The 23,715-nt window shown below is 44.9% G+C and overlaps 1 protein-coding gene across 1 annotated transcript in view; it reads left to right on the top strand.

Moving 5' to 3' along the window:
* CIBAR2 (CBY1 interacting BAR domain containing 2) overlaps positions 1–23,715 on the top strand; it is a 75,802-nt gene that overhangs the window by 14,619 nt on the left and 37,468 nt on the right. The window contains exons 3-4 of the mRNA XM_068261589.1: positions 19,996–20,064; positions 21,825–21,926. Of these exons, the coding sequence (XP_068117690.1) occupies positions 19,996–20,064; positions 21,825–21,926 (171 nt within the window). The remainder of the gene's footprint in view (positions 1–19,995; positions 20,065–21,824; positions 21,927–23,715) is intronic.

Raw genomic sequence — 23,715 nt, 5'->3', positions numbered from 1 at the left:
TGGCTACATATACTGGAGACATATACACCTGGCTACATATACTGGGGCCACTATACACCTGGCTACATATACTGGGGCCACTATACACCTGGCTACATATACTGGGGCCACTATACACCTGGCTACATATACTGGGGCCACTATACACCTGGCTACATATACTGGGGCCACTATACACCTGGCTACATATACTGGGGCCACTATACACCTGGCTACATATGGATTGGTGGGGGGTCCATATCTTTATCTATATGTAGAAAATAAGGCTATATTAGTCCAGTGTTTGGGCCTAGAAGCACGGTCACATAGAAACTGTTAAATTTGTGCGAGTGCTTCCTTATATACGTATGGTCCCATCCTGGTTATGTGTATTATGAGAAAACAATAAATAAGTAAAAACATTTTAAATCTATTATTAAAAGTTATTTTTTAACATACTTCTGTAGGGATCAATTGTGTGTAATTAAATAAAATCAGATTTGTGAATTGTTACATATACTGGGCACATATACACCTGGCTACATATACTGGGGGCACATATACACCTGGCTACATATACTGGGGGCACATATACACCTGGCTACATATACTGGGGGCACATATACACCTGGCTACATATACTGGGGGCACATTTACACCTGGCTACATATACTGGGGGCACATTTACACCTGGCTACATATACTGGGGGCACATATACACCTGGCTACATATACTGGGGGCACATATACACCTGGCTACATATACTGGGGGCACATATACACCTGGCTACATATACTGGGGGCACATATACACCTGGCTACATATACTGGGGGCACCTATACACCTGGCTACATATACTGGGGGCACCTATACACCTGGCTACATATACTGGGGGCACCTATACACCTGGCTACATATACTGGGGGCACCTATACACCTGGCTACATATACTTGGGACACCTATACACCTGGCTACATATACTTGGGACACCTATACACCTGGCTACAAATACTGGGGACACCTATACACCTGGCTACATATACTGGGGACACCTATACACCTGGCTACATATACTGGGGACACCTATACACCTGGCTACATATACTGGGGACACCTATACACCTGGCTACATATACTGGGGACACCTATACACCTGGCTACATATACTGGGGACACCTATACACCTGGCTACATATACTGGGGACACCTATACACCTGGCTACATATACTGGGGACACCTATACACCTGGCTACATATACTGGGGGCACCTATACACCTGGCTACATATACTGGGGGCACCTATACACCTGGCTACATATACTGGGGGCACCTATACACCTGGCTACATATACTGGGGACACCTATACACCTGGCTACATATACTGGGGACAACTATACACCTGGCTACATATACTGGGGACACCTATACACCTGGCTACATATACTGCGGACACCTATACACCTGGCTATACTGGGGACACCTATACACCTGGCTACATATACTGCGGACACCTATACACCTGGCTATACTGGGGACACCTATACACCTGGCTACATATACTGCGGACACCTATACACCTGGCTATACTGGGGACACCTATACACCTGGCCAGGGGCGGCGCCAGGGGGGTGCAAGGGGGTGCTCGAGCACCCCCTAGAATTGTCCAAGCACCCCCAAAGCACCCCCTGGAGTGAACTGACTTCAGGCGTCTAAAAGACGCCAAGTCAGTTCACACAGCGGCAGCACGGAGCAGCAGGCAGGGCTACGGTAAGATGGCCGCCCGGAGCCCTGTTCTGCAGACTTCGAGTCTGCAGTGCATGGCTTCGGGCGGCCATTTTCCCGTAGCCCTGCTCTCTGCATGCAGGCAGGAAGTCTCGTCGTGACGTCGGGAAGGAAGAGGATCGTGGGCGCGCGGGCGCTGCGCGCCACAATGAGGTCGGGACTCTGGACAGGAGGTCGGGAAAGAAGGTCTTCTGGCTGTAGGTGAGTAAATGGGTTTTTCTTTTCTTTTTCAGGTGATGCTAATTGTGCATATTGGGGTCATATCTGCTACGGATTGTGCATATTGGGGTCATATCTGCTACGGATTGTGCATATTGGGGTCATATCTGCTACGGATTGTGCATATTGGGGTCATTTCTGCTACGGATTGTGCATATTGGGGTCATTTCTGCTACCGATTGTGCATACTGGGGTCATTTCTGCTACGGATTGTGCATATTGGGGTCATTTCTGCTACCGATTGTGCATATTGGGGTCATTTCTGCTACCGATTGTGCATATTGGGGTCATTTCTGCTACCGATTGTGCATATTGGGGTCATTTTTGCTACCGATTGTGCATATTGGGGTCATATCTGCTACGGATTGTGCATATTGGGGTCATATCTGCTACGGATTGTGCATATTGGGGTCATATCTGCTACGGATTGTGCATATTGGAGTCATATCTGCTACCGATTGTGCATATTGGGGTCATATCTGCTACCGATTGTGCATATTGGGGTCATATCTGCTACCGATTGTGCATATTGGGGTCATATCTGCTACCGATTGTGCATATTGGGGTCATATCTGCTACCGATTGTGCATATTGGGGTCATATCTGCTACCGATTGTGCATATTGGGGTCATTGGACGTGTTTTTTGTTAAAATCTGCTCACATTACGTGTATTTTCTTGAGAAAACCTGCACAATTATGTGAATTTTCTGGGAAAAGGGTCACCAAAACTTGGGCCCTCTGTCTTTGCGTTGCACTTTTAAAGGGAACCTGAGGTGAGAATAATATTGAGGCTGCCATATTTATCTCCCTTTAAGCAATACCAGTTGCCTGGCTGCCGTGCTGGTCCTCTGCCTCTTATTCTTTCAACCATAGACCCTGAACAAGCATGCAGCAGGTCAGGGGTTTCTGACAATATTGTCAGAACTGACAAGATTAGCTGCATGGCTTGTTTCTGGTGTAATTCAGTTCACTACTACAGCCAAATAGATCAGCAGGGCTGCCAGGCAACTAGTATTGTTTAAAAGGAAATAAATATGGCCTTTAAATTACAGTTAGCCCCGCCCTCATCCGGTCATGACCACGCCCATTTTTTCGACGCGGCGCACTTTGCGCGCCGCAGGTTGTAGCCACACCCATTTTTTGCCGCGGCGCGCAGGTCGTCAGCTCCCCCGGAAATTGGTCCAGCACCTGCATAGCACCCCCTAAAAAAATTTCCTGGAGCCGCCACTGCACCTGGCTACATATACTGGGGACACCTATACACCTGGCTATGCTGGGGACACCTGAACACCTGGTTACATATCAGTGTTCTCCCCAGGAATTTTTTCCAGCCGGGTGGCATGAAAAAGTAGCCGGGTGGGGTGTGACAGGGGAATGCCGGACCAGTGCAACTCTGCTTACAGCATAGGTGGAGGAGGAGACAAGCCGATGTACCTGCTAGGTACACACAATGCAATTTTCTGACAGATTTACTGTCAGATCGATTATTTGCAACATGTTAAATCTGATTTTCAATCGATTTTCCGTTCACTTCTATGAGAGACAGAGCAGAAATTTGATCAGAAATCAGATTGGACGTGTTGGAAATAGTCGATCTGATGGTAAATCTGTCAGAAAATTGCATCATGTGTACCAGGCATTAGGGAGAAATTGTTTCAGATGATGGTGCTCAGGTTCCCCCAGCAACATGATTGACGGTAAAGATTAGATTGTAAGATCTTCTGAGTACAGTTAGTAACATTACGGTAGGGTTTAGATTGCAAACTCCTCTGTGGATAGTTAGTGACATCACAGCAGGGATTAGATTGTAAGGTCCTCTATGGATAGTTAGTGACATCACAGCAGGGATTAGATTGTAAGCTTCTCTGTTTGTAGTTAGTGACATAATGGCTGGGATCAGATTGTAAACTCCTCTGTGGATAGTTATGCCTGGTACACACCATGCGATCTGGCAGATTTACTGCCAGATCAATTATTTCCAACATGCCCAATTTTCCCTAGGATTGAATGAAAAATCGATTGGAAATCAGATAGAACATGCTGGAAATAATCGATCTGGCAGTAAATCTGCCAGAAAATCTCATTGTGTGTACCAACCATTAGGGACACAACGGCAGCGATTAGATTGTAAAATAGTTTGTGGATAGTTAGTGTCATCACAGCAGGGATTAGATGGTAAGATCCTCTGTGGATAGTTAGTGACAGAACAGCAGGGACTAGATGGTAAGATCCTTCCTGGAGAGTAAGTGGCATAAAGGCATGAATTAGATTGTAAGCTCTTCTGTGGATAGTCAGTTACCTGATGGCAGGGGTAATTCAATTATCATAAATGATCATAGATATTGATCCAAAATAGGCAGCAAAAAGCTGGATTAATAAAAAAACACACAGGTGACAGCCACCACGTATGTTATCTCAGATGATCACCTGCACACTGCTATCAGGCTATGTAACAAAGCCTTGTGACAGGACAAGCAGAGTCCCCTCGGTATGCAGCTGGCCAGTGTCCTGTCTGGGAGACTCCGAGATCTGCAATCCACACACACCGGGTCATCTTGAGGAGTAAGGGGGAGGGAGGGGGAAGGGGTGTGAATCCACACTGCCAGCGCAGCCACTCAGTAAGTGAAAAGAAATTCCTAACATTCCAGCCAGGCAGACTTCACATTAAGCTAACCTGTATTTGTAGCTGCTTCTCTCTGCCTGGCTGTTCCGTGCGCGGTGCCCCGGCTCCCTCCTTGATCTCTCATTTGCCGCCAGCTGCCTCCATGTGTGTCACAGCACAGCACTGCATAAGCCACTCCCCAAGCCATGCTAAGAGCGCAGCGATTGGCTGAGCTGTTACACAGGCCTGTTTTCAACGTAAGGAAGCCTGGCAGCTCTAAAAGTTTCACCGGAGCCTAGAGAAAGAATGCCAGACAGAATCCGTGATAGGCGAGCCCCTGCAGCCTGCCCGCGGCCACACCCACTGCTGCTTATCTGCATAATAATGCAGGCTACAGACGGAGGTAGAGATGAGGGCAGCCAGAGGACTGACTAGGAGGGCAGAAGGCGTGCATGCAGACTGCAGCTGTCGGCATGAAGTAGTGTAGCGCGGTCGGACGCTTCTGCTTTGGCTGTTTTTTTTCCTAGCTAGGTGGGCCAATGACAACAGGCGGGCGGGGTTTAAAAACAGCCGGGCGGCCCGCCCCCCTGATTGGCCCTGGGGAGAACACTGCATATACTGGGGACACCTGTACTATCTATACAGCTGACCACCTATTCTAAGGACATCTATACACCTGGCTACCTATTCTGGTGACATCTCTACATCTGGCCACCTATTCTGGGGACAACTATACACATGGCTACTTATACTGGGGACACCTATAAACCTGGCTAGCTATACTGGGGGTACCTATTTTGGGAGAACTGCTGTCAGATCTGTATTTTTTGGGGAACCGCTGATGCCAGATTACGTGTATTTTGGGGAACCGCTGCCAGATTGTGTATGTTGGGGGGCCACTGCTGCCAGATTGCATGTATTTTGTTTGATCCACTACCAGGTTTCATGTATTTTGGGGAACTGCTTCCAGATTATGTGTATGTTGGGGGAACTGCTGCTGCCAGATTGTCTATTTTGGGGGAACCACTGCCATATTATCTGTATTTTGGAGGAACCTCTGCCAGATTATGTGTATTTTTGGTGAAATGCTGTCAGATTACATCTACTTTTTGGGGATACACTACGACAGAGCTCAAACTTCCCCTGGCAGACCTTTTATACCACTGCTAAGGCCATGTATATTTGGCCCCACCCATGACCACACCCACGCTATGCTTAACCACGCCCGTTTTTTGGCTTTTATAGTTAGGGCTCATTTCCACTATAGCGAATTCGCATGCGTTTTTTCGCATGAAAATTCGCATAGCAATACAAGTGAATGGGACTGTTTCCACTTGTCAGGATTCCTTTGCGTTTTTCTGTGCAGAAAAAATTCGCATGGCAGAGCCATCAGAATTCGCATACCGCTATGTGAATCGCATACAATGTATTTAATAGGAAATTCGCATGAGGTTTGGGCATGCGAATTTTCATGCGAATTCACATAGAAACAATGGAAAAGCACACCAGCACTGCCATGGTTAAATTCGCATACATCGTCATCCATGCGAATTCGCATGAAAATTCGTATAGACCCGCATGCGAAATTCGCATCCGCATGCAAATTTTTACCGCGGCGATTTGCACCGCACAAGTGGAAATGCAGCCTCAGTCCACTCACTTCTTTTTCCAGGACTAGACCCCTGCCCAGGATGCTTCGATAGCGGCCTTAAAGTGAACCTCCGGACTAAAAATCGACTCAGCAGCACTGAACACAGCATCAGAACTTTGTTTCTCTTATACAAGCCTCATTTTTAGCTGCACAGAAGAAAACTGCCCGGGCTTTTTTCCCCTGATGCTGTGCAAAGCATGATGGGATTTCTGATTTTGTTGTTCTCGTTCTGCTGTTTTGGTGCAAATTTTTTTTTTTTTTTTTTTTACATTTTGAATTGACATTTGAAGTCTAGCGCGCGCAGCTGGGAGGGGTAATCAGAACACAGGACAGTTGGAACTGTGTCTCCTGCTCCTTGTCACCTCCTTTCAACCAAAAAGATGGCTGCACCCATGACAGTGTTCTCCCCAGGAATTTTTTCCAGCCGGGTGGCATGAAAAAGTAGCCGGGTGGGGTGTGACAGGGGAATGCCGGACCAGTGCAACTCTGCTTACAGCATAGGTGGAGGAGGAGACAAGCCGATGTACCTGCTAGGTACACACAATGTAATTTTCTGACAGATTTACTGTCAGATCGATTATTTGCAACATGTTAAATCTGATTTTCAATCGATTTTCCGTTCACTTCTATGAGAAACAGAGCAGAAATTTGATCAGAAATCAGATTGGACGTGTTGGAAATAGTCGATCTGATGATAAATCTGTCAGAAAATTGCATCATGTGTACCAGGCATTAGGGAGAAATTGTTTCAGATGATGGTGCTCAGGTTCCCCCAGCAACATGATTGACGGTAAAGATTAGATTGTAAGATCTTCTGAGTACAGTTAGTAACATTACGGTAGGGTTTAGATTGCAAACTCCTCTGTGGATAGTTAGTGACATCACAGCAGGGATTAGATTGTAAGGTCCTCTATGGATAGTTAGTGACATCACAGCAGGGATTAGATTGTAAGCTTCTCTGTTTGTAGTTAGTGACATAATGGCTGGGATCAGATTGTAAACTCCTCTGTGGATAGTTATGCCTGGTACACACCATGCGATGTTCTGGCAGATTTACTGCCAGATCAATTATTTCCAACATGCCCAATTTTCCCTAGGATTGAATGAAAAATCGATTGGAAATCAGATAGAACATGCTGGAAATAATCGATCTGGCAGTAAATCTGCCAGAAAATCTCATTGTGTGTACCAACCATTAGGGACACAACGGCAGCGATTAGATTGTAAAATAGTTTGTGGATAGTTAGTGTCATCACAGCAGGGATTAGATGGTAAGATCCTCTGTGGATAGTTAGTGACAGAACATCAGGGACTAGATGGTAAGATCCTTCCTGGAGAGTAAGTGGCATAAAGGCATGAATTAGATTGTAAGCTCTTCTGTGGATAGTCAGTTACCTGATGGCAGGGGTAATTCAATTATCATAAATGATCATAGATATTGATCCAAAATAGGCATCAAAAAGCTGGATTAATAAAAAAAAAACACACAGGTGACAGCCACCACGTATGTTATCTCAGATGATCACCTGCACACTGCTATCAGGCTATGTAACAAAGCCTTGTGACAGGACAAGCAGAGTCCCCTCGGTATGCAGCTGGCCAGTGTCCTGTCTGGGAGACTCCGAGATCTGCAATCCACACACACCAGGTCATCTTGAGGAGTAAGGGGGAGGGAGGGGGAAGGGGTGTGAATCCACACTGCCAGCGCAGCCACTCAGTAAGTGAAAAGAAATTCCTAACATTTCAGCCAGGCAGACTTCACATTAAGCTAACCTGTATTTGTAGCTGCTTCTCTCTGCCTGGCTGTTCCGTGCGCAGTGCCCCGGCTCCCTCCTTGATCTATCATTTGCCGCCAGCTGCCTCCACTCCACGTGTGTCACAGCACTGCATAAGCCACTCCCCAAGCCATGCTAAGAGCGCAGCGATTGGCTGAGCTGTTACACAGGCCTGTTTTCAACGTAAGGAAGCCTGGCAGCTCTAAAAGTTTCACCGGAGCCTAGAGAAAGAATGCCAGACAGAATCCGTGATAAGCGAGCCCCTCCAGCCTGCCCGCGGCCACACCCACTGCTGCCTATCTGCATAGTTATGCAGGCTACAGACGGAGGTAGAGATGAGGGCAGAAGGCGTGCGTGCAGACTGCAGCTGTCGGCATGATGTACTGTAGCGCGGTCGGACGCTTCTGCTTTGGCTGTTTTTTTTCCTAGCTAGGTGGGCCAATGACAACAGGCGGGCGGGGTTTAAAAACAGCCGGGCGGCCCGCCCCCCTGATTGGCCCTGGGGAGAACACTGCATGACAAAGATGGCAGCCCCCATGAATCACAAACATTTGCCTGTTCTTTTAAAACAGGATGGGTAAGAAATTATATTACCTATCTATTCTAATTAACATAACTAATGTAACTTGATGACAGTATGTTTGTTTAGGCTGAAGTTCCCCTTTAAGCTCATCCAGAGTGTTGGGTCTTGCGTCTCTACACTTTCTCTTCACAATATCCCACAGATTCTCTATGGGGTTCAGGTCAGGAGAGTTGGCAGGCCAATTGAGCACAGTAATACCATGGTCAGTAAACCATTTACCAGTGGTTTTGGCACTGTGAGCAGGTGCCCGGTCGTCCTGAAAAATGAAATCTTCATCTCCATAAACCTTTTCAGCAGATCTAAATTACCGATATCTAAATTACCGGTGCCCAATGGAATGTTTGTTTCCTTCTTCTGGTCAGGATCTGCTTGTAGCATTGCCATTCCTTTTTGTCTCACCAAGAACTACAGAATAAAAGTGGGGCAGAATCTCCCCCGGTGGGTACACAGACAAATTCATGTCTTAGCAGTGGCATATCTAGAGGGGGTTGCAAACATGGCCCGCCATGCCTTCCCCTATACTGTGCCATCATGGCTGCCCCATGGCTGGATTTCAGGCAAGGTCACAAAGGCCATGGCCTAGGGCAATGATCTGCAAACTTGGCTCTCCAGCTGTTAAGGAACTACAAGTCCCATAATGCATTGCAGGAGTCTGACAGCCACAGCCACATGATTCATAAACGCAAATGCATTGTGGGGCTTGTAGTTCCTTAACAGCTGGAGAGCCAAGTTTGCAGAACACTGGCCAAGGGCACCAGAAAGCAAGGGGCAGACAACGGGCTGACACACTCACGCTGTCAAGCTGCCAAACATGTGAACCGCTGTGGTCAGGCAAGTGTCTGGGATTGGGGATGAAAGGGGAAGCAAAGCGGACAGTTTACTGTCTGTGGCCTGAGCTGTCACTCACGTCACTGTCAGCCGTTTTTTGAGTCCAACGCCTCCATTCACCCAGTTCCAACCTATCAGAGCTGTGGTGGGGTGTGAAAGTTTATTACATCAAACCATATGTGACTCAAGGAAGGCTGAAGCAGTACTGCTGGGGCTGATGAAGAGGTCAGAGAAACCCCAGGGTGCAGAGTGACCTTAAAGGACAACTGAAGGGAGAGGAATAAAGAGGCTACCATATTGATTTCCTTTTAAGCAATACCAGTTGCCTGGCTGTCCTGCTGATCCTTTGCCTCTAATACTTTAAGCTGTAGCCCCTGAACAAGCATACGGCAGATCAGGTGTTTCTGACATTGTCAGATCTGACAAAATTGGCTGCATGCTTGTTTCTGTTGTGATTCAGATACTACGGCAGTCAAGTAATCAGCAGGACAGCCAGGCAACTGATCTTGTTTAAAAGGAAATAAACATGGCAGCCTCCATATTCTTCTCACTACAGTTGTCCTTTAAAGGGAACCTAAACTAACTGAGGATATGGATTTTTCTTTTTAAAATACCAGTTGCCTGACTCCTGCTGAGTCTGTGTCTCTAATACTTTTAGCCACAGCCCCTCAAAAAGCATGCAGATCAGGTGCTCTGACTGAAGTCAGACTGGATTAGCTGCATGCTTGTTTCAGGTGTGTGATTTAGCCACTACTGCAGCCAAAGAGATCAGCAGGACTGACGAGCAATTGGTATTGTTTAAAAGGAAACATCCATATCCCTCTCCGTTTAGGTGCACTTTATTGTAGAATTGGATTTGAGCTGAAGCAGGGCAGGAGAAGAGAGAGATGAGGATGTATGCAAATTGTGCCTGGTATGTCATTTAAAAATAGCACCACCAAGGTCTTAAGGTGCTCGAGAGAGGCGCCCAATGTTTAATTGCGATACACCAATCACAGTTTGTCGGCCTGACGAAGTGAGACTTTTAGGCTCAAATAACGCGTTGCCTTTGTGCTGTTAAAGTTTAAGGTAAGACACCTCATTTTTTCAATTTTAATACTTTAAATATTTTATTCTATTGGGCGCCTCTCCTCCCTTATGGTTTATGGAGCAGACCAGTTTCTGACATTGTCAGGTCTGGATAGATTAGCTGCATGCTTGTTTCTGTTGTGATTCAGACACTACTGCAGGCAAATACAGTAGTGTGAAAAACTATTTGCCCCCTTACTGATTTCTTATTCTTTTGCATGTTTGTCACACTTAAATGTTTCTGCTCATCAAAAACCGTTAACTATTAGTCAAAGATAACATAATTGAACACAAAATGCAGTTTTAAATGATGGTTTTTATTTTAGTGAGAAAAAAAACCTCAAAACCTACATGGCCTTGTGTGAAAAAGAAATTGCCCCCTGAACCTAATACTTGTTGGGCCACCCTTAGCAGCAATAACTGCAATCAAGCGTTTGCTATAACTTGCAACGAGTCTTTTACAGCGCCCTGGAGGAATTTTGGCCCACTCATCTTTGCAGAATTGTTGTAATTCAGCTTTATTTGAGGGTTTTCCAGCATGAACCGCCTTTTTAAGGTCATGCCACAACATCTCAATAGGATTCAGGTCAGGACTTTGACTAGGCCACTCCAAAGTCTTCATTTTGTTTTTCTTAAGCCATTCAGAGGTGGATTTGCTGGTGTGTTTTGGGTCATTGTCCTGCTGCAGCACCCAAGATCGCTTCAGCTTGAGTTGACGAACAGATGGCCGGACATTCTCCTTCAGGATTTTTTTGGTAGACAGTAGAATTCATAGTTCCATCTATCACAGCAAGCCTTCCAGGTCCTGAAGCATCAAAACAACCCCAGAACATCACACTACCACCACCATATTTTACTGTTGGTATTATGTTCTTTTGCTGAAATGCTGTGTTACTTCTACGCCAGATGTAACGGGACACGCACCTTCCAAAAAGTTCAACTTTTGTTTCGTCGGTCCACAAGGTATTTTCCCAAAAGTCTTGGCAATCATTGAGATGTTTAGCAAAATTGAGACGAGCCTTAATGTTCTTTTTGCTTAAAAGTGGTTTGCGCCTTGGATATCTGCCATGCAGGCCGTTTTTGCCCAGTCTCTTTTTTATGGTGGAGTCGTGAACACTGACCTTAATTGAGGCAAGTGAGGCCTGCAGTTCTTTAGATGTTGTCCTGGGGTCTTTTGTGGCCTCTCGGATGAGTTTTTTTCTCTGTGCTCTTGGGGTAATTTTGGTCGGCCGGCCACTCCTGGGAAGGTTCATCACTGTTCCATGTTTTTGCCATTTGTGGATATTAGCTCTCACTGTGGTTCGCTGGAGTCCCAAAGCTTTAGAAATGGCTTTATAACCTTTACCAGACTGATAGATCTCAATTACAGTACTTTGTTCTCATTTGTTCCTGAATTTCTTTGGATCTTGGCATGATGTCTAGCTTTTGAGGTGCGTTTGGTCTACTTCTCTGTGTCAGATGGCTCCTATTTAAGTGATTTCTTGATTGAAACAGGTGTGGCAGTAATCAGGCCTGGGGGTGACTACAGAAATTGAACTCAGGTGTGTTTCTCAACATTTTATCGGTGTGTACCCCTTTTAAAACCCTGTACTCACCAAGTACCCCCTAGCATAGTAAACATTATCAGAAGTACCCCTTGATAAATATATATTAAATCCTAATACATGATAATTGGTTCTAAACAATTCCCAAGCATTTACTATTGCTTTTAATTAGCTAAAATACGAATTTGGTGTTGTTTACATACGATTCATCATTTTCTAAAACTCTAAATTTGTTATTCTTAAGTATATCAAGCCCGAGTACCCCCTGGAACCATCAGAAGTACCCCCTGGGGTACACGTACCACACGTTGAGAACCTAGGTGATAAACCACAGTTAAGTTATTTTTTTAACAAGGGGGGCAATCACTTTTTCACACAGGGCCATGTAGATTTGGAGTTTTTTTTTTCTCACTAAATAATAAAAACCATCATTTAAAACTGCATTTTGTGTTCAATTATGTTATCTTTGACTAATAGTTAACGGTTTTTGATGAGCAGAAACATTTAAGTGTGACAAACATGCAAAAGAATAAGAAATCAGGAAGGGGGCAAATAGTTTTTCACACCACTGTAGATCAGCAGGGCTGCCAGGCAACTGGTATTTCTTAACAGGAAATAAATATGGCAGCCTATATATCTTTCTGTTCAGTTGTCCTTTAATTTGTGTATAGTGCGCACTAAGCTATTTCATTATTTTATATTGAGGCTAGGTTAATGGTGGTCAGTTGCATAACGCATGCGTTATCACTGAACTGCAATGGAGACTGGACTGTAATACAAAGCCTGCATGCAGCGAGTCAGAATGAGGTGATCAGTTACAGTGCAGTAATGTAAACAGCCCCATAGAAATGTATAGGCAGTGAGTTGACATGCAGAATCTACAACGCAACTGACCACTGTGAACCTTGGCTATTTAATTTGTTTGCTACTTGCTTATTTTATCTAGAAGTGTGTGGCTGATTAAAATTTTTATCTGGATGCTTGTGACTTATTGGGGGGCATGTAACTACTTGATGAATTAACTGGAGGCATAGAAAAATGACCACTTTATTCTTTATTTAATTGTAGTGCAATATCCAAGCAAAAAAACGCAGGCAACCATAATAAATGAAATCTGGAAAGGATTTCAGTTTTTACCATAGGTGCTATATTACCCAGATACACCTCAGTAGCTTAGTACAGTGGGGATGGTAAGGTTCCTGTCTGGGTCCCCATTTGGAAGAGCCCTGCACTTCCTGTCCTATTGACCATGGCTACTGACAACAGGAAGTGATTTCATGGAAACACATACAGAAATAAAATATTTTTACTGGGCTGGACATTCAAGGCCGGATTTGCTGAAGCTTCCTCTTCTGCCTTTTGCTCTGCCTTGTCAGCTGACGCTGTGAAGCTGTCCTCTCCAGCTGGCGTTTCTCATATGTGACTTGCCGGCACACAACCAGACAGGGCCAGTTCAAGTAACAATTGGGCCCTAGGGCAAAATTAGCCTGGGGGCCCACCAACAGACACCCCTTGACCAAAAAGTGTCATTAGAGGCCCTTTGTTGCAGCTAAATTTCCCTCCTGGGCCCCTGAGCTGGCTGCTGACCCTCCCTCAATCACCTTCCAACTTAACAGACTCTGCAGAGTCCCTGGGGAGCAACAGTTAAGATGGGGGAAGGGACAACTTGGGGGGGCCCCTACAGGCTCTGGGGCCCTGGGGCAATTCCCCATTTTTTCCTATGGTAGCTCCGGCCCTGCAACCAGAGTTTCTGGCTACATGGGAGGGAGAGAGTCTGTAGCCGTTCGTGACCACTGCAAACCTTATTTCCAAGTTTAAAATTTGCAACTTCTTAATGCAGGGTGGTTGCGGACGGACTTGCTCTACTGTACTTGAAGGACATTACTGCCGCCCCTAGGCCATGGCACCAGATTTCATGACCTAATAAGGGCTGTGGAGTTGGAGCAATTTTTCGTACCTGGAGTCGGAGTTTTCATAAACCCACTCCTCAGCCTTTTTTTTTTTTTTTTTTTTTTTTTTTTTTTTTTTTATTACCGAACTTTTACCGTATGTATGAAAATCTTAGTGAATTCTGAAAAAGAGTCTAAAACACAGAATGCAGTATTTTAATTTTACTGCACATGTCTTCATGAAATGAAGCCTAATGACTGGGTGGAGACGTATTTTTACTCAGACATGACAATGGTTGTAGGCGACTTCCAGCCTTTTCTATGGATACCTATTTATGACTGCGGCGCTCTTCTCCATCTTTGCGCATTTGTCAGTGCTGTGTGAAATTACCAGGAAAAATCTTCCTGTCACACTATTATTGTATTATCCCCATTTCTGCGGAGAGGCTGCAGGCTGATAGCGACCATTTATTTTCATTAGAAGCTCGGAGAGTCCTCTCACAACATTTTCCCATGATGCATGGGGGCCGCGTGTCAGTTTGTCATTGCCGAATTAGCTTCACATCTGAGTCATGGAGCAATATCACAGATAAGTTACTCTGACCTTCTTCCACCTCGTGTCTGTGAACGTGGAGCCGCCAGTCGTTACACCAGACATGCCAAACTAGTGGGGTGAATGTTTCTCAAATTGTATGACCCTCATTCCCCTTCTGTGCAGCCCTAGGAGAGTCTAAAGAGTTCTTAAAGTAGAAAAGACAGGACCTGTTAAAGCGGATCGGAGATGAAAAACTAACTATAACAAGTAACTTGTCTATATATCTTATCTAGAGTTTAGTTAGTTTACACAGCAAATCTAGCTGCAAACAGCGTCAATAGTTTATGATAATTTATTCATGTGATATAATGAGGGCAGCCATGTTCTGTTTGTCACATTGTCACAGGCTGAGGGCTGGAGATGCTATCAGCTAGCCTGTGTGTAATGTGGCAAAATTCAGTCCCCTCTCCTCCTCCCCTCTGCCTCTGAAATCTCTGACTAGTAACCTCCTTCTCCTTCTGTCCAGACTGAGCTCCCATAAGCCTTGCTACAGTGCCAAGGCACTCTAAAAAGCTGTGGGCAAGGCTTGTTTAGTTTATAGGGAATTAGAGTATTAAAACAAAACAGAAAAAGTATTTGGCTTCAGGAATGCCCTATAAACTATATGAAAGGAACACAATTATGCAATGAGTAAAAGTTTATCTTGGATCCACTGTAAGCCTGGCTCTTTCTTAATGATGCAGTACTGGGGAAGGGGGTGTTTTCTCAGGGTTAATTACCTACCTTATCCACCAAAATGTATTCATTCATTCGGGTTATTGCTACACCCCCATTATTTTTAATTTCTGAAGAGTCTCTGGCCACCCCCATCTGTGCTGCTGTGCCCCGCCCCCAGCCTATTAGATGTGGGCTAATTGGTGACTGCTGAGCTGGAAGCAAGCGGAGGCAATGCAGGTGGAGGTTTCCGAATAGTTTTGCAAACGTGTGGAGGCGGCGCATCACCTTTGTCCAAATTACAGCGGATCAGGTAAGTAATTTACCCTGAGACGCATCCTTTTGGGGGGTTCAGTATCCTCCTATATCCCGGAATATCACGTTCAGCTTCGAGGGAAGTCCAGATAGGGTCCTGAGGCTTCCCTTTCTTTAGGGAAGTATCTCATTTTGTACCCAGCTCAGGATCACTTTACAGGACTTGCAAGGAGACAATATTAATCTATTCATGCTTGCCTGGGGCTTCTTCCAGCTCATAGAAGCCATTCCAGGCCCTCACCGCAGCTCCGGTCCTCCTCGGTGTCCTGCTGGCTGCTCAGAAGGATCAGCAACCTACTGGTGGGTCGCTTCTGCGCCGAATATAAGAGCCGACCTGCCAGTAGTAGTGCGGAGGCGCAGTATGCACCAGATGACGTGGATGTGCAGGCACAAGTACCTGTACAGGCGAAGAAGTGCCGATCCACCGATGGGTCACCGATCTTTAGGGGCAGCCAGCAGGACACGGAGGACGACCTGAGCTGTGGCGAGGGACTGGAATGGCTTCTAGGGGCTGGAGGAAGCCCCAAGTGAGTAAAAATAGATTAAATATTGTCGTCTCGGATGTCCTTTAAGATGAAAGTGTCTGACTGTCGGATGCTCTGATTGCTGCTGGCTCCACCCCTCACCCCTGGCGCCACGTAAAATAAATATCGCATGGGTACATTAAGATCTTGTTGAAAGAAGTAGTCCAACACTGTGATCCCCATCACAACCACACAATAACGGTATTATGCTGATGCGTGTGTAAGGGGGTGGAGCTACAGAACGTGAGTGGGCATGTGCCCGCTGCCTCCTCCTGATGTCGCTTCATCTCCTCACTTTAGAGCAGAGTTACCCAACCCTGTCCTCAAGGCCCACCAACAGTGCATGTTTTGTAAAAATGCACTGGTGAGGTAATCAGTGTCTCAGCAGAGCTGATTAAAGGATACCTCAACTGACATGTGGCATAATGAGATAGACATGAGTATGTACAGTGCCTAGCACACAAATAACTATGCTGTGTTCCTTTTTTTTCTTTTTCTGCCAGAAAGAAGTAAATATCAGGTATGTAAGTGGCTGACTCAGTCCTGACTCAGACAGGAAGTGACTACAGTGTGACCCTCACTGATAAGAATTTCCCCCTTTTTTATCTCTTTCTTGCTCTCAGAAGCCATTTTCTTCTAGGAAAGTGTTTTATAGTTGGAATTTCTTATCAGTGAGGGTCACACTGTAGTCACTTCCTGTCTGAGTCAGGACTGAGTCAGCCACTTACATACCTGATATTTACCTCTTTCAGGCAGAGAAAGAAAAAAAGGAACACAGCATAGTTATTTGTGTGCTAGGCACTGTACATACCCATGTCTATCTCATTATGCCACATGTCAGTTGTGGTATCCTTTAAGACCTCACTGGATTTCCACAAAACATGCACTATTGGTAGGCCTTGAGGACAAGTTGGGGAACGCTGCTTAGAGCGAGGGGGTACAGACCTTCTATCAACCATGCCACCCCTCCCAGCACACTGGAAAAAAAGTGCTGGGGGGGCATGTTGGTGATCGCAAAATACACTTAAGAAAGGTTAACCATATATTCTTTCCATAGCATGGTTTATAAATATTGTTTTTTTATCACTTATTAGCCTTATAACTATTTAGAATGTGACTTTTTCAATTTTTATTAGGCTTTACCGTAACACTCAAAGCATATCCAGTAAAAAAAAATACTGTCCATGTGTAGCACTTTATATATCTGCATGTGTCAACAACAATCCTCAGATCATCTTCTTCTTTTCCATATTTAATTTGTGCAAGTCGGTGGTCTCGTGTTCATGGTGAGCGTCTGACCCTACAAATATCACTGCTGGTTTGTAAACTAGACACTGACTCTGTCCTGATTAGATTATAGGAACAGCGACCATCTGAGAAAAAAAAACCTTGTCTGGCCTCTTGAATTCGATGGATATCTCAATACTGCAGCTTTATTTACTGCTGCTTCCATCTACGGGAAAGGGGGGGGGATGATATGGATAAAAGCGGGTTTAGAGCGCAGGGCTTCAAAGCTAATGCTGGTGTCAGAAAGAGGTCGTACAACCGGCATCCTCTGTGGAAGTCAATTACTGGAGGATCTCCATCTCCTCCGCCTACCTCTTCTTGTCTTCATATTCATAGATCCGCGGCCCTCAAAGCATCGTCTGCCTGCAAATGTTTTCATCTCCCGCCAGTAGAATTCTGACCTTTACGGGCTAATTTGGAGCGCCAAACGGCACTAATGAACTAGGCGGTGCTGGCAGTTAAATGATCTCGGTAGGAGAAGGAGATGAAAGTGAGGGTGAGGGATAAATAGGAATCTTCTTAATTAGGCACTTTTTTTTTCTCTCCTTGGAAACAAGACCGCCCGAGAGATAATTGATAACTCATTAATCGCTGGCCCCTTGTACTCCGAAGAGTGTTTCTAACGCTTAGCAGGCAATTACCGCTACCTTGAAGTGAAGCAAACTGGAAGACTGGTTGGGGAGGCTCTGCTAGCGGAGATGTGAGATTACAGTGAAAGCAAGCTATCAGGCCCATGCGATTGGCCAACACGTGGGCTTTCGGATCTTAAAGGGAACCTTAGCTCTAAAAAAAAAAAAAAAAGTTTTACTTACCTGGGGCATCTAGGGGCCCCCTGGAGCCATCCTGTGCCCTCAGTCACTCATGGCTCCTCTGGTCCCCCGCTGCCAGCTAGTTGTTTTTTGCCAACTGGGAGATGGCTGGCCGCCATGCGTACATTTTACGCATTCCCGCGGGTGCAGGAAGCTATTGCAGTCATCCACAAGTACATTTTTATGTGTTACAGGAGTAGTGCGCAAAATTTTACGCATCACTACTGTAACGCGTAAAAATGTACTTGTTGATGTCTGCAATAGCTTCCTGCACCAGCGGGAATGCGTAGAAACGTACGGCAAAAAACAAAACTAGCTGGCAGCGGGGGACCAGAAGAGCCACGAGTGACTGCGAGGGCACAGGATGGCTGCAGGGGGCTGGTAGATGCCCCAGGTAAGTAAAACACTTTTTTTTATTTTTAGAGTTAAGGTTCCCGTTAAAGAACAAGTGACACCTATGCTAACCTAGAAATAAAAAAAAATATAAGTAGATAAATACTACTTCTACTTACATAACAGATGTTTGTGTGTGCAATGATTCCTGTGAAATTTATAAAGGAAAAGCAGAGAATCCTATTCTAGACAGTTTCCATCTGGTTAGCTTTGAATGAAGCTAATCCTGACATTTCCTCTCTCACTCACTTGGGTAACACAAAGTATTGACTTTGCGTTAAAACGCTGGATATGAGCTCTAATGTGAAAGAGCTCTTAGTCCCCCCTAGCATGCAACTGTTTGGCAATGGCAATTAAAGGGCCGGTGCTCCTAAGGGGTTCAACATTCTAATAAGAACATGGGTTTCAGGCAGAAAATATGAATAATTTGTTAGGCTGTTAACGTTTATGGAAGGAATAGTTTAAAAGCAACAGAAAAAAAACACATTTGATGAAGGGCCCGGTTATTCTCAGTTCTACGTTCCTGGATGGACCATGACATTTTAAAATCTGAATGAAGAGCATAACTTATCACCTGTCCTGAGTTGTGCCCTTTGGACTTGTTTTTATCACTTTTGTGTCTCACCCTTTCTCTTGCTTGAGGAAGTTTGGTTGGTCCATCCCTATATACGGCTGGACATAAAAAACAGGGAAGGGAAGCGCTGATATTGGGTTCCTTTCAAAGCTCTGTCTAAATTTTGGAAGTAAACTGAACACCTAAATAAGACAACACATGTTTGGGTACTTGGGTACACTGTCATGTGTCCCAGTATTTGTGAACCAAGCTGCAGTCAGTGGCGACAGCAGGAGGAATACTTTTCATAGACATTAAATGACTCCCCTTGGTGAGTTGGTTCATCCAAACTAACGTGAAGCTGACTCTCTAATGCTGGGAATACACCATGAGATTTTTTGGCAGATGGATGGTTTGATAGATAATTTGCGACAAGTCCGATCTGATTTACAATTGTTTTTCTGATCGATTTCTCATAGAAGTGAATGAAATTCAATCAGAAAAACGATCGGACAGTAAATCTGCTGAAAAATCTCATTGTGTATTTCCAGCATTAGACTGTTGGAACATGATTGGTTAGACAAGCTGGGTCAGGAAACAAGCTTGAGCACAAACAAGCAGCAGGCAACTTGTGTTGTGCTAATAAGACATTGTAGCAGTGGGCTTAAAATACCGTCCTAGAGGAACCACCTCTAAGCACTGCAGTACATACCAGTGTGCAAATACAAACCACTGAGCAGGCTCATCCTGACCTGTGCACACACAGCAGTAAAGGTCCATACACACACTAGACTAAACTCGGCCGATGCGGCTGCTATAGACCGCCTCTGCCGAGAAACTGGTGTGTGTACGGCATCCATGACATGTCACAAGAGATTAGTTATGCCCGTGTCAGGATGACAAAGTGTTCTGCTATTTCTAACTTCCATTTCAATTGCAGGTGGAGCGTCTGGAAACCAAAGTGGTGAATCCATTGAAAATGTATGGCGTCGTGATTAAGGACAAGCGGGTGAGTTTGTGACTGTTCTCTTGAAAAATAAACCTGCCATGGCAGAGCTCTGCTCCTCTGCACTATTATTATTATTATTATTATTATTATTATTATTATTTAGTATTTTTATAGTGCTGACGACTTCTGCAGCACTTTACAGAGTACATAGTCATGCCACTGACTGTTCTCAGAGGAACTCGAAGTGTAAACCTACCATAGTCACTTTTTAATTTCCTACTTATTATTATTATTATTATTATTATTATTATTATTGTGTATTTCTATAGCACCGACATCTTCTGCAGCACTTTACAGAGTACATAGTCATGTCACTGACTGTTCTCAGAGGAACTCACAATCTAATATCTACCAAGTCATAGTCTAATGTCTTGCCATATTATTATTATTATTATTATTATGTATTTATATAGCACTGACCTCTTCTTAAGCACATTACAGATTACATAGTCATGTCACTGACTGTCCTCAGAGAAGCTCACACTCTAATCCTACCATAGTCGTATGTCTATGTACCGTATGTATTGTGTATTTAATGTATGATAGTCTAGGGCAGCCTTTCTCAACCTTTTTACCCTGGAGGAACCCTGCAAATAACTTTTGGATCTCAAGGAACCCCTGCAAACAATTTTTTTTGGTCTCGAGGAACCCCTGCATTTATTTTTCAGGAGGCAGGGTCTTTAAAAGTAGGTGAGGCTGTTAATTTCACTACCTCCTATTACACTGCCATTCATTATGCAGTGCTCATTATTATTCTGAGCCCCAATTTAGTGCTCCTTTTTACAGTACCCCCTATTATAATGTGCTCTATTATACTTCCCTCACATTGGGGTGAAATGCCAAGGAACCCCTGCAGAGTCCTCAAGGAACCCTGGGGTTCCAGGGAACCCTGGTTGAGAAAGCCTGGTCTAGGGCCAATTTCGGGGAAAGCCATTAAAGCGGACCCAAACCAAACATTTTTTTAATTCAAAATATTTAGTTGCACCACTCTGACACATACAAAGGTAAATAAACACTCCTTCAAGCCTACGAGTATTTCAGTGCATGCTTTTCACCCTTCTCTTTTTCATAACTAGGGTTATACAGGTGGCAGCCATTAGCAATTCCTCCTTTGCCGGACACTTCCTACTCCACCAGTCTGCCGGATTCTGTCCCGACAATATGAAGGGAAGGAAGGGAGGGGTTCCTCCAATAAATGTAAAATATTTTATATTTGTCATCATGCAGCTGAAAAAAAGGCTGCTATTTATTATTATAATTTAGAAAATATATTTTATTTCTGAAATCTTGTATTTTTAATTTTGGGTTCACTTTAACTTTATCTATATGTTTTGGGGAAGTGGGAGGAATCCAGAGTGTCCAGAGGAAACCCACACAGACACAGGGAGAACATACAAAATCCAGGCAGACAGTGGCCTGCCTGGGATTCAAGTTGGGGATCCAGCGATGCAAGGCGAGAGCGCTAACCACTACGCCACCGTGCTGTCCATATCTCTCCATATACCCTTTATAAAAGTAGTGGTTGCCCCGGGTCTTTCCTTTTACCCTCTGTGACAGCCCATCAGTAGGTGCCCGGTCTCTCTTTGTGCCCTCCACACTGATAGTAACTGTCACAGCCCCCCCCCCCCACACACACACACACACCCTTTCCCTGTGGCCTCTCTGCTGGCAGTCGCTAGTACTTATTCCGTTGTTCTTCACTTGCTGCACCCTAATTAGTGTTGTTAATTTACCTGTTATCATGTCACCATATCTTGCAGGCAGAAATCAAGAAATTCAATACAGTGAGGAACAAGGAGATAAAAGAATTACAGAAGCTGGAGAAACTGCGTCACCGGGTGCCATCTGATCGTCACATGATTGTATCCTTTCCGTTTATAGAGTCATGTGATTCCATGTGCACTATCATACACACTACTGTACAGCATCTGCTATAGGGGCGTGGCTGCAGCAGGAAGCCGCCACATCTCTCACCTCAGGTTCACTTTAGGTCTCATTTCCACTAGTGGTGAATGCGGCATAAACCTGTAGCGTTTCCCTGCAGACAAGAGGGGTGGGGAAACACTGCCTATCCCAAACATGGGCTGGCTGAAGTGTAAATCTGCACGGCATGCCTGCAGCTGAATCACTATAGCTGTGCAAGGCATGGTTAAGTGATTCGTGTTGCGGCTTGCAGCAGAATGGGCGCTGCTGCCGAATATAAAACGGCTATGTCTCCTGTAATCCATATGAAACCGCTTGCCCCAGGTTCCGACTGAGTGGAATCCACCAGACGCTGACTGAGATGAAATTATCAAAGATTTATTCGCAACCGAACAGTGGTCACATCAATTGTTATCAGCCAAAACACTTCAATGTCAAAACGCACCTCCCTTGCACATCAAAGGTCAAAAAATAAACAATATCTAATCTTCACAGCCGGTGCATCGGTAAAACCTGCGGAAGGAAACAGTTAGTTACACAGAAATTATAGTGAGCTAGAATAGGTCTTCTTATACAACAATCCACCACGTTACAGCATATCACAGTACTGTTGTTGGGCGTGGGCTGGGGAAAGGGTTGGTCTACTGAGCAATTCAGTCCAATACCTAATCAGATCTTAGTCCCTTGCAACCAAGTCCAAGCTATATTGCTCAGCAAAACCTTGGGGGAAACTCGTGACAGTTCACAATATGGTACTGAATAGATGACAGTTCGTTGGTTGGTCCAATCAGGACATTCACCTTGCTCCAACATCTTTTAGACTCTTTAGGTTGCATTTGTAGCACTCAATACACTTTACTCATAATACCTCCCCTCTGGATTGGGCTCCCAAAACAATAAATAAAATCTAAATCAAATAATCAAAAAGGGTTAAAGAAAAATAAAAGATAAATGAAATGCAATATAAAGTGACCGATGCACCCCTTTATACCATCAACACCACCCTCCTACAATGAGTGCACTTTGACTTTAGGGCTGAATAAACTCTGAATTAGAGTTGATGCAAGACTTGTAATCCAAGTTAGTTAACTCTAACTCTCTCAGTGACAGTAGGGCCTGGACTTTTTATAATCAATAGCAACTTGTCTCACTTTATATCAGCAGCTTTCTTCTGCATAAACAACTGTATTCTCAGCACAAAGTCTCTGTGACTGTACAGCACTCTCACATAGGCAGTCTTTAGCAATACCACTCAGGTATACAATCTGGGCCTCTCCAGGTTCTAGGTCACTATCATCAGCAAGCTTACGCTGGACACTGGCTACTAACTGTACACACTTTATGGCTTAGATGTGGCTCTCAGGCCTATACTCATCTGACTGCGAATGTGTTTAGGTCAAGGTTAGTCCGGGTCTGCCGCCTCTGGCCTCCGGGTAGTGTCCGGACGACTGCCGCTGTCTTTACTGAATGGCTGCCGGATCCCTCTAGCTTCCGGGCGACTGCTACAGCCTTTCTCTGCGCTGGTCTGGGCTCCCACCCTGCTTGCTCCTGCTCAAGTCCTCTCTCTCTCCTCCACGCTCTCTCTCGCTCTCCTCCAGCTCCAACTAGTTCCCGCCGGTTACATCCTTCTAGACCCTGCCCCCTGTGCCTGCACTGTATCTCTGACAGGCTGTGCGGGGTTTTGGAAAGTCCCAGCAAATTCCCCTACTTTGCATACTGTGGTCGCCT

The sequence above is a fragment of the Hyperolius riggenbachi genome, chromosome 11 (genome assembly GCF_040937935.1).
Source record: "Hyperolius riggenbachi isolate aHypRig1 chromosome 11, aHypRig1.pri, whole genome shotgun sequence".
Lineage (NCBI taxonomy): Eukaryota > Metazoa > Chordata > Amphibia > Anura > Hyperoliidae > Hyperolius > Hyperolius riggenbachi.
The sequence above is the reverse complement of the archived record's forward strand: the minus strand, read 5'-3'. Positions and strand labels throughout refer to the sequence as shown.